This window comes from Lytechinus variegatus, chromosome 18 (assembly GCF_018143015.1).
Source record: "Lytechinus variegatus isolate NC3 chromosome 18, Lvar_3.0, whole genome shotgun sequence".
In the NCBI taxonomy this organism is placed as follows: Eukaryota; Metazoa; Echinodermata; class Echinoidea; order Temnopleuroida; family Toxopneustidae; genus Lytechinus; species Lytechinus variegatus.
The window spans coordinates 14,284,545-14,300,568 of NC_054757.1; the positions used below are offsets into that span (position 1 = coordinate 14,284,545).

Below are 16,024 nucleotides of genomic sequence, written 5' to 3' on the forward strand. Positions count from 1 at the left end.
CATCATCTTTTCTCAAATGACCTTTGTGATTTTTCATTAGGATAAGCACTATCATTTTCAAATGTAGATGTTGTGTACTAAGCTTTACCGGTAGAGTATTTGAATTCTAAGAACAAAATGCATTGTATAGACCAGGTGACTAGAATAGTACATCAGGGATAAAGTTTGGAAATCTGTTTTATTGTCTGCCTTTGGCACATTTGACTATTGTTTAGGCTACTGTCAAATACCAGTGATTATGAAGGCTCTATGTATTACTCTTCAGCTTGGATGTGTTAAAATGAATATTTTGAAAGGAATATATGAATAATCATCAAATCACAAATGCCTATGTCAGTGAATTTGAAAGCCACCTTCATGGTTTATCTCAAATGACCTTTTTCTGCTCATGCGCAGTTAACAATCGTGAACAGGCTTATTTAAAATGGACATCTTAGCAATCAGAGTTCAGAATATAAGTAGGACTACTGAAATCAAAATTCTAATCCAAATCGTAATTACATGTATGTCATCATTGGCTGTGACTTGAAGCCGATTGGGACTTTACTCGAAACAATTGGCTTGTCGCAAAGCAAAATTATGATTTCATTATTCCCAACATAATGCTGAACTTAAAATGAAATAATCTTGCAATTTTCACATGTGATTTAAAACAAAATAGTGTGCGCTGGTTTAAGATTAAAAGATTCTGGGTTCCCAAGGGACCCGACTTTGAAAGGGTTAGACGAAGCAATCGGTAATTGACTATAAGTTTAAAATTCAACTATCCCTTTTTTGTGCTGCTAAGAATTTTAAAGGTCTAGAACAGTACGCGCATGCCTCGTGATTAAGTGAACACAAACTCCAAACCCTGCTTTCCTCTTGTATATGTATACAGTACATTGTAGCTATCCTCCTGAAATTATTTTCCATTAAATGAGTTATACGAGCTACTGCTAATCAAATGTACACCGTTTCAAAGCATACGTAGGGTCTACTCATGATACATCACATTAGGGAGTTTTACAGATTCCAGGGGGGCGTTTCATCAATATTTTCGTCCGACAAGTTGTCAGATCTGACAACTTTCCTGGATTCTGATTGGTTGAGAAGCAATGTTACTATAGCAACTGTTGGATAAAACAGGACTTGTCTGACAAGTCCTTTCATGAAACGCTCCCCAGAACATAGAAAATGTATTGTCAAATGCCCATCATGACAAAGAACAACCAATAGGTCTTCGTCGAAATTTGGTGAATCAAATCGGCAATTTTGTCCTGGTGGGTGTTTCATAAAGCTGTTCGTAAAGTTACGAACGACTTTACGCACGACTGGAACCTGTTCTTAGGTCATAACTTAATCACATAGGGGTATCCGATAGCACAAGGATCACCAGTCATGCGTAAAGTCATTTGTATCTTACGAACAGCTTTATGAAACACCCACCAGGACTGGAAAAATTACATAATTGCAATTTTTCGTCAATGCCAAAACTTTTGGATGAAACTGCTGTAACAGTTCAACAATTTTTGACAAAGACCTCCCAGCTGTTCTTTTCCATACATTTACTGTGTGTTTGAATCCGCCATGCGTCGCGAAGCAAAAACTCCCTGACAATACCAACCACACAAAATCAGAGTCAAGAATGAAACCAGTATTTTACTGCATGTAGCATATGTTTATTTTTTTTCTCATTTCGTTATTCAGATACATTGTTTGCCACAAAGAGTCACACAAGTTGAAAAGAAGCCATAATACACAATGTTGATACAGATATCTTTTAAAATCGTGCTGATTGTAGACTTTTACATGTTTGATAATGTATTATCCAGGACACATACGTACAATAGATTAAGAAGTATATTACATCAAAATATGTGTTTACATATTAGTGTCACAAGTACTGTACTAAACGCTGATACTCAAACATAAATATATATACATATGATGATTATCCACCAATAGTTGCCAGTGCCTCTACAGTTGATTAAAAAACACCATGGAAGGTATTTATGACAGCTTAAAGAGTAAGACTTGAATATAAATCAATTCATTTGCTGCTAAGGACCCCCTCCCTTTGTTGGCTTTATCGAGTTTCAGAATGGATCATCTTTTGGTCTATAATCTTGGATGCAAAAGTTAATTGTGCTCTTGCGTTTTAGAGATTAAATTAATGGCTATTGGCAGTTCCCACATTGCATCCGTTTTGCAGTTTTTATGGAAAAGTTCCATGAAACTTGGGTGGTTAAGAAATTCTCTTGTTAAAAATAGAACTAGGTGTCAGGAAACAAACCATGCCTTTGTTATGTTGTAATATTAAAGAAATCAAGAATGTTTCTTCATAAGATTTAAACAAAAAAACTAGGCCAGCAGATTACCTTTAAACCCAGTCCAGTTTAAGGATACAATAAAAAACATCAAAGTGATCCCAATTCCCAAAGCTATGACTATGAGCATTTATAACAAATAATTTACACAAAAAATTACACCAGTTATGTATTAAAAAATTCACAGCCACTGCCATAAATGAAAAAAAAAACTGTATTTTACTTAAAGGTAAATGCTAGTTTTGGTAACGATATCAAAATGAGTTCGTACAGAATCCAATGAAATGACCACCAAAGTGTCTGTTTGTATAAATAAAACGCATGTGTCAAAGGATTCTGGAAGAAATTGTGTTACTGCTGAGAAATCAGCAAATAAGCACAGGATTCGGGTAGAGCGTGGAGCCCGACGCTCTTAAGCAATAATTATGCATTGTCCCACGTGCGCTTATCTGTGTTGGGGATCTTCGGTGTGAACATTTTTCAGCGTAGATTTCATGATTTCACAAAGTTCAGTTAATGTAACTGTACCAGATCTAGATCCTCGATGATATACTGACAATTAAGCCCTGTTTTACAGACTTTCTCATGAAATCAGTGTTTACTGCAACTACTGGAATTTCTCTTTAAGTGTCAAATTCTTACAAACTTAATGTGTTATTTCATTCTAATATTTCCTTGGTAAATTTTACATAAATCCTGATTGCTGAAAGGTTACTTTGAAATGCATGAAAAAGGGAAGTCTCATACTTGTTCATGCAATTAGTGTTTGAGAGATACACATACACAGATACCTTTATATTAAACTCGAATAGAGGTTTTAAGTTTGGTGTTGAAAGCAGGTGTTAGTGTTGAGTCAACACACACCAGCCACAACACCCAACTTGACATGGGTCTGGTGGGGGGGGGGGGAGGGGCAAGACTAAAAACATGGGTACATACATAAAACAAATATTGAACATTGATGCCTAGGAAATCAGATTGTTTACCTAAAAAGTTGCATAACCTTGTTTTTTTTTGTCAATCATCTGGTCAACATAAAGACATGTATAAACTTCTAGGTAATTAGAGTATAAATACTTTGTACGATGCAATCTGAAAAATCTGCATAAGTCATCCTATATACCAAATATTTTCCAAAGTTGAAGTAATTTTTAGACCAGGTCATGCAAACTGTTTTATTCCTCTTTTAAAGTCGAATTTTTCCTCAGTCAAGCTCCTTGGTCAAACAGATTTCAGAGGTTCCAAAACATACTTGAGCTTAGTTACCTGTATAATCTAATAATCAAAGTTATAACCTCGATTAGAAATAGAACCCTACAGCTTGAACTAATTAATGACAAAGACTACATATATTTGACATAAGACATGATTAAGCCTCCCGTAAGTGTCGCGATTTTAGTCACATTGGGTGACTTCATTTGCATATCTGTTTATCCTTTATGCGACAGCTACAAGAAACATCAAAATATATAGACTGACGTTGACAATAACTTTTCTTCAAGAACGAATTTATAGTATAAAAATAAGCCAAGAATTAGTGACGTAGTTCTTGTTTCTTGTTCTTTAAGATAAGTGAAACAAATATATCATTATTTATAAGCTTACAGTATCATATTGAATATAATACAATAGACAGGTGTAGAGGAGTGATAGTAATAAATATTCTCCGAGTGCACATAGTACAAATGTATCCAATTTGATTTGTTCAAGATATCAGTGATTTAGCTTTAATAATCACCATTCAGTAGTGATGAAAAATAAGGATATTTGCTGAGTGCTTCATGCCTTATAGAAGTATAATAATTTATAAAGACTTCAAATGATAGCATGCACCCAAAAATATTGCACAACTGTGATAATAAATTATTTAATACACACATCGATTATTACAATACCCACCTTTCAAATTTGCAGATTTGTTTAATATGGGGTAAAGTCACATTCACAAAGACTCATCATGAAACAGCATTTTCAAAAAAGTTGACATTTGTGGCTTTCATACAGTGTATATAAGCAAAGAAAATGGAATGTAAATTTGTATACTGAGCTTTCCAACACGGACATTTAAAAAAATAGTCATGCAAAAATGTGATATCGCAGAAATAACTCCTTAGTGCCAATTCAATGCAAAAACTGACTGACATTACCCTAACACATAAACAATGTGTCTCACACACACTTTTTCGTGACCTAATGAAAGGACAATAGGGAAATGGCAAAGGGGAATTTGGGATAGCTAACTATTATGTCTGAACACTAGACTATCGCACATAGGTATACAACTGGACGCTGTGGCATGCGCCTGTAATCCAACCTACTTGGGGAAGTTACAAATTGATGCAGAGGTTCGAGGCCTGGTCATGTCTTTCGCATGGTGACGTTAAAGCTCGGTCCTCGGTCATATCTGACTGATAACACTTCTAAAAAAAAATTACACACACATATACTCATGATATGGTATGCACATAAATGCAAATGTGCACAATAGGAGTATGACTATCATCTATAGGTACATACAAAGTTGATTATAAAAATCTGATCCTAACTCCATCATGAAACATAGATTGAAGTGTCTTGATACTATGCATGTACATGTATAGGAAGGTTTGCACATTCTTGTGAACATCAAGTACGCATATACACTGAACAAGGAAAAAAATATATAAAGTTTTTCCTATTCATCCAATGGAAAGATTTATAGTAGAAAACAAATTGCCAACAAGTCATCTTTCCAAATGAATAAAATGCCCCAAATAAACTCTCTGTGGGGCTTATGGTTGTCACCCTCATTCAAAATAAGTCTTCAGATTCTTTAGCTTTTATTACATATAACTCTATCACTGCAAAAAAATGACTTCAAGTGTAGAGATGCTTTTCATGAAATAATAGAAATATATTGCATACAACTGTCCTTGCAACTGTCATGATCATTCATACACATAGATATATCCAATATAAACATTTCAACAGAATATTCTTTGAAGAAAAAGTATGAAAAATAATACAATGTGCCACATTACTTTTCATGCGTCGTTTTAGATTAGAGGTACAAAACACATACATGTACCTTAAAATTCATGCAGACACTTGTCATATTACAGAAACATGTTACATTCAACACAGAGTAGTAGGTCTTTGATATGTACATATGAATATTTACAACCAAAATAATAACCAGCAAGGTACAGGCTGCATAAATTATGTACAGACATACTTACATACACAGAAAGTGCACCAATGCAATGAATATTCATTAAATAACAACCATGAATATTCATGAGATACAACAAGTATTTATGAGTTCTGATTATTCATTATCAAATTGACTTATATTTTTTGTTGTATACTGAAAGTAAAGAAATTAGGTATGCATAATTAAGTAAGAGATTGCCACTGAATTATTTCCCCTCTTTCGCCCGGATTGCCGTTTGAGAACTTACAAGCAAGATTCAAGCGATTGATATGGAATGTTTGTGAAAGAAATTAACAAATAATTCATGAACTACCGGTAGATCGATACAAAACATATGAAAATATCATCTTTGCTATTCAAAATCTTTGTTGAGTCAGTCTGCTTTTGGTTTCTATTAGCACACATAAAATTTGCTAGTGTCAAATTACTGAGAGAATTAGAAAAAAAAATCTTGTAATTCACCATGTACAAAGAATTCCTGAAAAGGGTTCATAAATTACTTATCTTGGGCTACACGCCCAAAATGAAATGGTTATATCTTTAAAATGCATTTAAAAGTACCTGACAACTACGGGTAGAAAGTACTACTAATTGCTTGATCTGACACTTTCATTATGGACAATGAGCTATATCATATCAAGTCATATATTTGTAAGGGATTTGACTGCACGAGGCTAAAAGCCCCCTCACACCTGACCGAATGTAGGCAGACTAATGGTAAAATGAATGAAATGTACACGAATTAAACAAAATTCAAATAAAATTTCCGTCAGATCATGCGATCAGTAACTATTGTCAAATTTTATCAATGAACGGTAAGTGAAGGAGAAATATGACATTCAAAGGATTTCGATTTTTCGGTTCACCTCTGAGGAAATTGCTTCCGAAGGCAAGCGAAGGGTTGATATACCGGGTAACCCAATAAGACGAAGGAACAGTCACCAATGGTTTGATATGGCGTGCGATTAGAAACGAAGACGAGGGAATATATCGGGCAATCTTGTTCGTTGTGTTATCGTGTTGCTTCGTTAAGGGTTCTTTCAAGATCGGTCCACTTTGGCAAAGGCGCGGTGAGGGACTAGACTATGTGCGACAATAAAACACAAACGATAAACTAATGATTGCCGAAGACTAAATAAGAGATGTGAATTCAAACAGATGACAAACGATTTCTCAATTCGTCGGGAAATTTTAAACATGTTCAAAATTTCCGCACGAATTTTAATGATTGCAGCTGTTAGTTCAGAAAGTGTGCGAACCCAAACACAAAGGGTAAATATGATTTACTATCAGCTACCATTGAAAGCGATTTCTTAAAAAATGCCTTTCGCCAGCCATCGCAAGGCATATTTCAGGCAATTCGGTAAGGTGTGAGGGGGCCTTAAGATGGCATATTGGTAATTGCTAATTTTTTTTGGTATATATATTTGGTAATTGTATATCTGATTTTTTTTTCTTCAAACCAAAAAAAAGTGAGGAATCGTACAACCATGAATTCAATATTTGGTATACATACTGTTCTGGATAATGTGAATTTTCCTCAAGATTAAACACAGGGGTCATTCGGATTATATAAAAAGAGATGGAAACATAAATCTGACATTTCATGAATCTAGAATTTAAACCTAGCAGCCACATTGTCACAATACTTATCAGATATCTTACTTTGCTGGCAAAACTGATTATATAAGGACATACATGACATACTTGCTACTGTCTCAACTGGAAATTGAAGGAAAATAATCAACCGAGGCAAGAAGAAAATCAAAGTAAAAACTCAAGTTTGAAGTTAAAAGCAGCATGGCGAGACTCCACTGAGGTACTATTGATGTTTTGGCAAGTGACATTTTTAAAAACAAGGTGGTTCTTTCACAAATTTGTTCAAATTTCAAGTTTACACATCATAAAGACAACAGAAGTGAGTAAAACTGATGGTTGAAAAGTAAAAATGAAACTTCTTTAAAAGGTAAAAATAAAATATCTCGGGAGGAAAAGCAATGGCTCTTTATATAAAATATCATTCCTAGTCACCAATATATCAGCAAATTTGAAGATAGTACACCTTTAAAGAAAGAAGTAGGGATAATTTGGGAAAGATAGATATTATTTTAAATTTAAAATTCTAATAACAAATCCAGTACATCCATTATGTTTATGATTCATATATATATCAAATACACTTAAAATTCTACTTAAAAAAACCTTAAAAATTAGAATTTTGAAAATATACCTTTATCAAGATGATAAAATGGGCAAAAAGAGCAAAAAAATCAAGTCACTTTGAAATCATCTATTTCTACAGGTGTTGTTTGCAAATGATCAAGATGTATAACAGATAAGTTCAAATAAGTTCAGATTAGATCAAACTTTAAAAATAACATAGTTCCACATTGAGAAAACAATGCAAGAATCTAATAAATATAAATATATTGTTGGGATATCATGAATGGCTTAAAGTCAGTAATGAATGCTTCTCCCTAATTATAGTTTTACCCATAATGCACTGCGGAATTAAGAACTTGACTTTGACTTGCGAGGCTTGGTAGCTCAGTCGGTAGAGCGGGGTACTAGATTGTGTTCACCCGGGTTCGGGTACCACTTAGTGTGCTTCTGCCTTTGGTAAGGCATTTATGCCCAATATCAGGTCCCTTGGAGAGGACCGTTCAGTCTTCAGTCCTCTTGTTGCTTTAATACAAGCATTCATGCTTTCTTAGCAATCAGGTGAAATTCATACTACCACCACCACCACAAACAGTGTTAAGATGGGGAATTTCCTTGATTAATGCAGTGATGTCATCAAAAGTTGGTGGAGAACTGAACAGAAACTGGCAGGAAATGGCTGCATCGAAAGCACATAGAGTGTATACATTTTTTTCACAGATTTTTTAAAAGACCTGAAAGAAATTATTTTTCTAACAATAGAGATGTAAATCAAATGAATACCAAAAATAGGAAGCAATGAAATAAAGATTTTACATACTGTTTTTAAAGCAACTTGTGAAATAAATAACTTAGACAAGATTATTAAGTCCAACAGTTCTCTCCAAATGAAGCTGACTTGTAAAATGAAAGAAACCTTTTTTGAATTGAAAAAAAATTTCCAATAGCAGTCTGAAATATAATATTGATCCATTTATAAACTTTAATTGCACAGAATAAAACTTCTCTTTGCATGGTTTAAATCTCACATAAATTCAGCTACTTCTCTGGAATTAAGCTACACGATACGGCAGACGCCCGATCGTTTGTTCCTTTTCATTTTGCCCGTGGAGCCGTTGCTGGAGCTGTTGTCCGAGTAACTCTGATGGCGTCCTTTCTGGTTGTTGGCGGCTTTGATGCGGTTGGCGTCGGGGGCGGAGCTTGTTGACTTGCGGCCGACCTGAGGCATGTGCAGTGAGGTTTGTTTGTGGAGCAGCGGCGGGTGAGGCTTGATCGGTAGTACTGTCTGAGATTCTGGAGGCAAGAAATAAACACGAGATATACAGTCAATCCTGGGTCCAGTTTTCATAAAGACTTGTTATGATATGGTAGACTATCAGCCAATCAGATTGAAGTATTACAGTAGCTTTTAACTGTTGCAAATTTATTTTTTATAACAATTTTTATGAAACTGGCCCCTACTGTTGCAATAACCTGTCTATAATGACCCAGGGGACCTGTTTCACCAATCTGGTAATAACAAATTTGCAATAACAGTTCAAAGCTACTGAAATAAATATGGCTTTGTTGTGCACTGTATTGTTTTCCTTGATCATGCATGCATCCTTTTTGTGCACTAACTGTCCGTCTTCAGGAGTGAAGACTCCTGCAGACAAAAACTCAACCTGCCTGAAAAGTCAAATTTTCTCTCCTCTACAACTCCACTTGCCCACTCAATCCAGCCAGCTTTCTGACATCCCTCCAACTACTCAACTATTTCAGCTTTACAGCCCTTTTAAGGCATACAATCAATACTGAAAGCTACTCTACTTTCTCGCCTATCCATTTCACTCATACCTCTATCCACTCTTTAATCTTTTCTAGGACTTTCCACATGGTGTACCGTAAACCCCTTCTGCCTTTATAGGCAATATACAGCATAGGTTGCATATATGGTCAATTCCATAAATATGTATGTCCGACCTCCTATATGTGGGGCCTTCATGAAAATTTCTGTCTCTGATTACTTGTTCTCTTTACAGTCTGTAATGTTCTCAAGGGGCCATGACTTGGTCAGTTTATGAAGTGACGTAAGATTTGAGAAAAATGAGGGTCGGACGTACAAAAGGGGTGATTATTCTATGGAATTGCCCATATGTTAGAGAAAAAATATGTGTACCTTCTTTGACATCAATATCGACCTGGCTCTGAGACTTGATATCGGAGGCAGGGCTGTTATGAAGACAGAGGAGAGGGGTGCTTCCCCCTTCTACCAGTCTCAGGATGATGAAGCTTGCATCGAAGGACATCTCAAGACCAGCCACCGGTTGACGGATGTGAAAGGAGGTGATGAGGGTTCCCGTCTGGACCAGCCACACCCTGACCGTGCCATCCAATGAACCTGGGAGTTAAAGGTAAATTCCAGTTCTGGTAACGATCTCAAAATTACTTATTATAGAATCTAATATAATGACCACCCAAGTATCTGTTTGTATGAATAAAAAATATATGCCAAACGATTCTGGAAGAAACTGTGTAATTGCTGAGAAATAAGCAAAATAAGCGCGGATTCGGGCACTTCCGTCGGGTCTTTATTCCAGCAATATAATATACACTGTCCCACGTGTGCCTATCTTTGTTGGTGATCTTCAGTGTGATTGTATTTCAGCTTAGATTTCATGATTTCACAAAGTTCAGTTTATGTAACTGTACCAGATCTAGATCCACGATGATATAGTCATACTTAACCTTGATTTACGGACTTTCTCACAAAATTAGTGTTTTACTGCAACTACTATCATTTAGCTTTAACAAAAAAGAGACACCAAACATGATATCAATATGGTAACTAATAACAGTATTAATAATTATAACTAGATTTACATAGCACTTATTTTAGAAGATACAAAGCATAACTATTATCACATCAGTTCCAGTTTGAGCTGTTGTATTTCAGCAGAGCTCCGTACATTAATCTTTCCCTCACATTGTAACAATTTTTCTCATAAGGTAAACAAAGGGTGTGGTAAAGAAAAAGAAAGGATGACATTAAGGATAAAATCATATCATGACAGATGTATTGAAAGGCAAGACTCTTGTTTCTCTATGACTCCTTTATAAAAATAAATAATAATGATTCGCTTTTATATAGTGCTTAATATATCGGAACAACATCTCTAAGCGTTTTACAGATCTTATTACCCCATTCATCGGATTCTGGCATGCCCGCATATACTGTATGCATTTTCTCCACTCCCGTGGAGCATTCCAATAAGAGTTGCAAAACTCGATTGTTACATAGGCTTTCGCATCCTACCAGGGGCCCGTTTCATAAAGGACTTGCAACTGTTGTAACTTTGCCATAATGGCAACTACCATGGTAACAGGGCTCAGCAGCCAATCAAAATCAAGGTTTCCATGGTAGTTGCCATAGTGGCAAAGTTTCCACAGTTGCAAAGTCCTTCATGAAACGTGCCCCTGGTACCCATTTACCACCTGGATGGAGAGTGGCAAAGTGTGGATTAATGCCTTGCCAAAGGATGTATAATTCACAAAATATGTTCTGTGTAGAATGAAATGCAGAGAAAGCTCTTTTTCTACAAATAGTGCACACTGATCACTGGCTGTTTAGTGTGGCACATATCTAAAGAAACGTCTCTGTACTGCATTTCCAGTCACAAACTCAGTTACATGTGCGGATGTGCCCCACACGCTACGGATGTCGGCTCACTTACATGATACTGCAATGCTGCCATCGCTTGTCATCTTGCAGCCAGTCACCGCAGCGGTGTGGCCCTGTAGGGTCTTCTCTATCTCTCCTGTTGACATGTTCCAGATGATAAGGGTGGAGTCATCGGACCCTGATATGACGTGGCGGTTGTGATCTGCTGTAGCTACGCAGGTCACGCGGTCGTCATGACCTGCTAAGATCTGCCACACAGAATAAACACAATTTGGGTTATTCTCCCAACTCGCACGGTGAAAATATATGTACCCCACATTACCAGACCAAGAATAAACATCAGCATATTTGCATAATAATGACCTCTGCAACCTTTGACCTTACACTATTTGACACAAGATTTATCAGCTCAATGTCGCTATCATATGCATACTTAATTCAAACCAAAATTTGGTATCAGAACACAAAATTTTCAGGTATATACTGTCCTCTGTAACCCAGTGACCCCAAATACTTCCATAAAAAATCAAGCACAATAAATCAACAAGACAGGAAGTTTTGAAAGAGTTCCAGGTGGTATGACTGAAGAACATAGAGAAGTGCTGATTGGAGAGATGACCAGAGAGACACTAGGTGTTGTATCTGAATCTGACAATGATGATCGATCACCAAGCTCTGTGCTAAAAGATTTTTCAGATTCAGATTTATTTCCAACAGAAATGACATAAATTATGAAAATACTTACCTGATTTTCTTATTTACGAGATAACTCATACATCTACTTGATTTGCTAGTTCAGCCCTCTGGACTGCCATACCCGAATAGAACTCCCAAGGATTTAAAAAGCGCGAGCGCGCCCTCTCCCGTTCAGGCTTACTACCCATGATCACCGCGCAACTAGCGTCCATCTTCCTCACCTTTCGCAAGCCCATACGTTGAAACATGTTGCTACGCAAGGCGGAGGGTCGGTGGGAGGGTATCAAGTAGATGTATGAGTTATCTCGTAAATAAGAAAATCAGGTAAGTATTTTCATAATTTACTTCAATAACTCCATACATCTACTTGATTTGCTAGACCAGCACGGACTCAAACCGTAGGGAGGCATGTTTTCAATTGTAAGCCTAAGAAAATTTAAAAGAAAAAACAAAAACAACGAAATTTAGGGAGAGGGGGAAAAAGCCGCAGCTGCTTTAAGCGCCGAAGCAGCAAATCTCGCCTCGCTGGACGGAATGTCCTTCAAGTAGAAAGAAGTGAAGGAGTTAGTTGAGCGCCAAAAGGCGGCCCTCAAAAATGTCCTCGAGAGGAATGCCCTGTATACTCAGGAATACTAAGTATCATGGGCCCTCGGCCTAGTGTCAGGAGAACAACATCACCTGCTGACTAGAGCGTAAGAATCGAAATTTGTTGAAAATTTCAACAAGAATCGTGATCGGAAAACTGAAGCTTTTAAGGCTCAGTAAGTGATCAATCGACCAACCTGAGAAGGCGAGATATCTCAGAACCCCTACCGAAATTTAAGCGTGCCGCTTGCTAGTAACTAGCATGCGACTAGCAGGGCACTCGCTTAATAAGCGAGTGCATGCTAGCGAACAGTCCCTGCTCGCTAAAAGATCGCTTAACTATTACTCTGCACGCATATCACACGCTTATTAAGCTAACCGCATGCTAGTTACTAGCATGCCGCAAGCTTGCGCAAGCTAGTCGCACGCTTCCCGCAAGCTTGGAAATTTCTGTAGGGGAAGCCTCCGCGTGGGAGAAAGCGCCCAGAATTCGATATCTGTCTCAAATGCGTGAGGGCAGAAATCTGCAGAATTCTGATAGAGAGCTGTGGTAAAAAGTTACTAGCGGTCCGAAGGGGACCAGGAACGACGGAGAGTAGGGATTTAGGAAGAAAACCACTCGTAAGGCAGACAAGGGTCGAGAAAGCGACTGAGTGCCATCCTGTTAATAAGGAATGCCGCGGACATGTTGCCTATGTAGAATAGAGCAGTCTGGTCAAAACAGCTCAACCGGGCGTGTCAGGGATACAGCGCGGTACACATCACGACAAAAGTGTGTTAGACCGAGTGATCGAGAGAGAACTCAGGATCCCCTTTCTCCCATACTGATTGAAGCACCCATCTGAGGGTGCAGTGCCCGCGGTGGAAGAGGTGGCTTGGCTCAAGCCACCATCGCCGAGAGAGCCCGTGAGGCTAGGCTGCGATGGCTGTCCGCTGGGCGGGGGAATCCCTAGCAGCAGCAAGTGTACGCCAGAGGGAGCTGGCGAAAAAAAATCTGTCACGATATTACGTGTAAACGACCATCAAGAGATGCTCTAAACGAACAGACATCGCCAGATATGATACCTCAACCGTTACATTCCCAACGGAATCGAATGAGGTAGCAACGGCCCTGTCCTATCAAGTTAGGGACGGAAACTGGCTAAGAGTGTCGAAGTCCTCGCTTGAAGAAACAAGCGAAGGAGACTTGAGGAAGTAATCACAAAATTTCCATCAGTCTGCGGTGAGAACCAGTTGTTTATGAAAACAGTCACAAGGCCTGTTTCTCAGGTGATCGTAAGAGCGAGCACCGCCGGCGCCGGTTGCGGCAGCGTGGAACAGTCCGATATCGGTAAGATAAGGAGCTCCAAAAAGCTGCGGGGGGGGGGGGGGGGCGGCAAAAATGACGCCCTAAGCAGCGGGGGATGAGAATCTAAATTTCTAAAAGAAGAACTCCAGTGAAGTAAATCACTTACATGGAGAGGCTCATCCACAGTCGGCCCGAGAGAAGGCGGGTCGTAGTGATCGTGGTTAGGAAGGCATAAGCATACATCCATCCACTGTTACATCATCCTCGGTCGTGCGGTGACCCTGGCCACATGCCTTGCATGGAAGGAGGATGAAAGCAGCATGCGGGGCGACTCGAGTGTGCCGTGAAAAAATTTCTAAGAAAGAAGCCGATTCGACTAACGGGCACGGTAAAGACATCCACCGTAGACCACTCCGCACAAGGAGGGAGCGGCGGAGACGCCCGCAAGATTGACCCACATAGAGGGCAGTCTATAAGATAGACAGTTAGAGCTCGACCGATGGTCTGGCGGTGTACAGTTTGGTGTGAACTCGCCGACCCGGTACGGTGGGTGTGCCCAGAAAGTAGGCATAGAATGCCGACAGAGAATCCTGGGGCTTTAAACAAGTTTGAACGCACGTACATAGCCAACAATCTCATGAGATGTACGGCGGTTACTTTCCTCCGAGATGATGTTTACCCAACCGGGAAAGACTCGGGGAACAGCTGTGAATGTCAACAGGAGGGATATCTAGCATATGAAAAGCTGATTCCTTCCACGTATTCGGTGCGGGTGCTGCCGGCGGTGTCCGGGGGGACGACCGGTGATGGCAGCTCGGGCAGGGTTCGTACGAGCCGCCCGAATACGAGACAAATAGGTTAACATAACCATAATGCATCGGGTGGTGAAGGCATAGCGATTATTAAGCACAGGAGAACTTTTAATCGCCGTGACATTCAGATCCGATATACATACTCATAAGCTCGGAGAGCTATGAGATAGTGAGACATACCGCTGAGCGGTGATGGTGCTCATATCAGAGTCGCCCTCTCTTCAGCGGCGATCGCTGGAGAACGGGTGTCTGTACTATAGCCCTGACTCTGGCGTTGCAAGGGTAGGAGCTAAGTAAGACAGGGCACCCTTACTTTCGAATAGAAAGTGAGGTTCAGGCCAGAAAAGCGACGGTCCCGTCGCCTGGGCGGACGGTCCGCGGACGTGATAGGTTGTCCTCTCAAAGCAGCCAAACATTCTCACGAGAGAAGTGCGGCATGTGGTATGTAAGAGATTCATACCTCCAATCTACGGGCCCGCTTAGGGGGAAGAATGGAGAGGGTTACCGCTGAAGGAGTCGTCGCCGTATGTGAGCTTGACGTAGAGGGCGAATTCGGGAGTACCTGCATAATAATCGCCCCCCCCCCCTGCCTCTGCCTTCTCGCTAGCCTCGAGAGGCTTGAAAATTTCGAGACGGCGGCGCCGGAGCCTGGCGCTTCCGGGCAGCAGCAGAGCGGGGGTGGGTTTACACCCACGGAGCTGGCGGCTTCCTCGTCGTAGGAGCCGCCTCGTCTAGAGCGACCCCGTCACTCTCCGAGACCCCCAATTCGGCCGATTGAGCTCGGAGCGCCTGAAGAGGCGGGGCGAGAAAATATGGACTCCCTTGCTTCATCAATACCCCCGCTCGGAGGGTAGATGTGAGGTAGATACTTGTCAAGCAGCGCCTGAGCGCTTACTGAAAAGTCGCCCGCGGGATAGGGGTTGTCCTCGTAAAGGGAGTCTCGCTCTATGGACTGAACCGGGAGGTTGTCCAGTAAGCGCCGGGGTGGCCCCGCGTGTCGGCTGGGACACGTGCTCTGAGATCGACGAAAATGCTGGAAAGCACACGCGATCTTGGGGCACCCGGTTAGTCGGTGCACTGGCTGGCGATTTAACAGAATCGCTCGAGGATTTCCCGGGTGTCTGGTGGTTATTGCCCACTTGTCTCGCTTGATGCTCAGGGGCATCAGCGGGCTGAGTAGACGTCGAGGGTGGGGTGAACCCGCACTACTCGAAAGCAGAATGTAGCAGCATGAATAGCTGTGACATCTGACCACCGACACAAGGGTCTGAAGGAGGGACGCCCATGGCAACAGGGCTGGCCGACCTCACCTTCGACCTCTTC

The 16,024-nt window shown here is 40.0% G+C and overlaps 1 protein-coding gene across 1 annotated transcript in view; it reads right to left on the bottom strand.

The window, feature by feature from the left end:
* Positions 1–8,598: 8,598 nt before the first annotated feature.
* LOC121405590 (NACHT domain- and WD repeat-containing protein 1-like) overlaps positions 8,599–16,024 on the bottom strand; it is a 35,285-nt gene continuing 27,859 nt past the window's right edge. The window contains exons 19-21 of the mRNA XM_041596520.1: positions 11,373–11,568; positions 9,818–10,039; positions 8,599–8,952 (exon numbers count right to left, since the gene is read on the bottom strand). Coding sequence (XP_041452454.1) covers positions 8,717–8,952; positions 9,818–10,039; positions 11,373–11,568 — 654 coding nt within the window. The 3' untranslated portion in view covers positions 8,599–8,716. The remainder of the gene's footprint in view (positions 8,953–9,817; positions 10,040–11,372; positions 11,569–16,024) is intronic.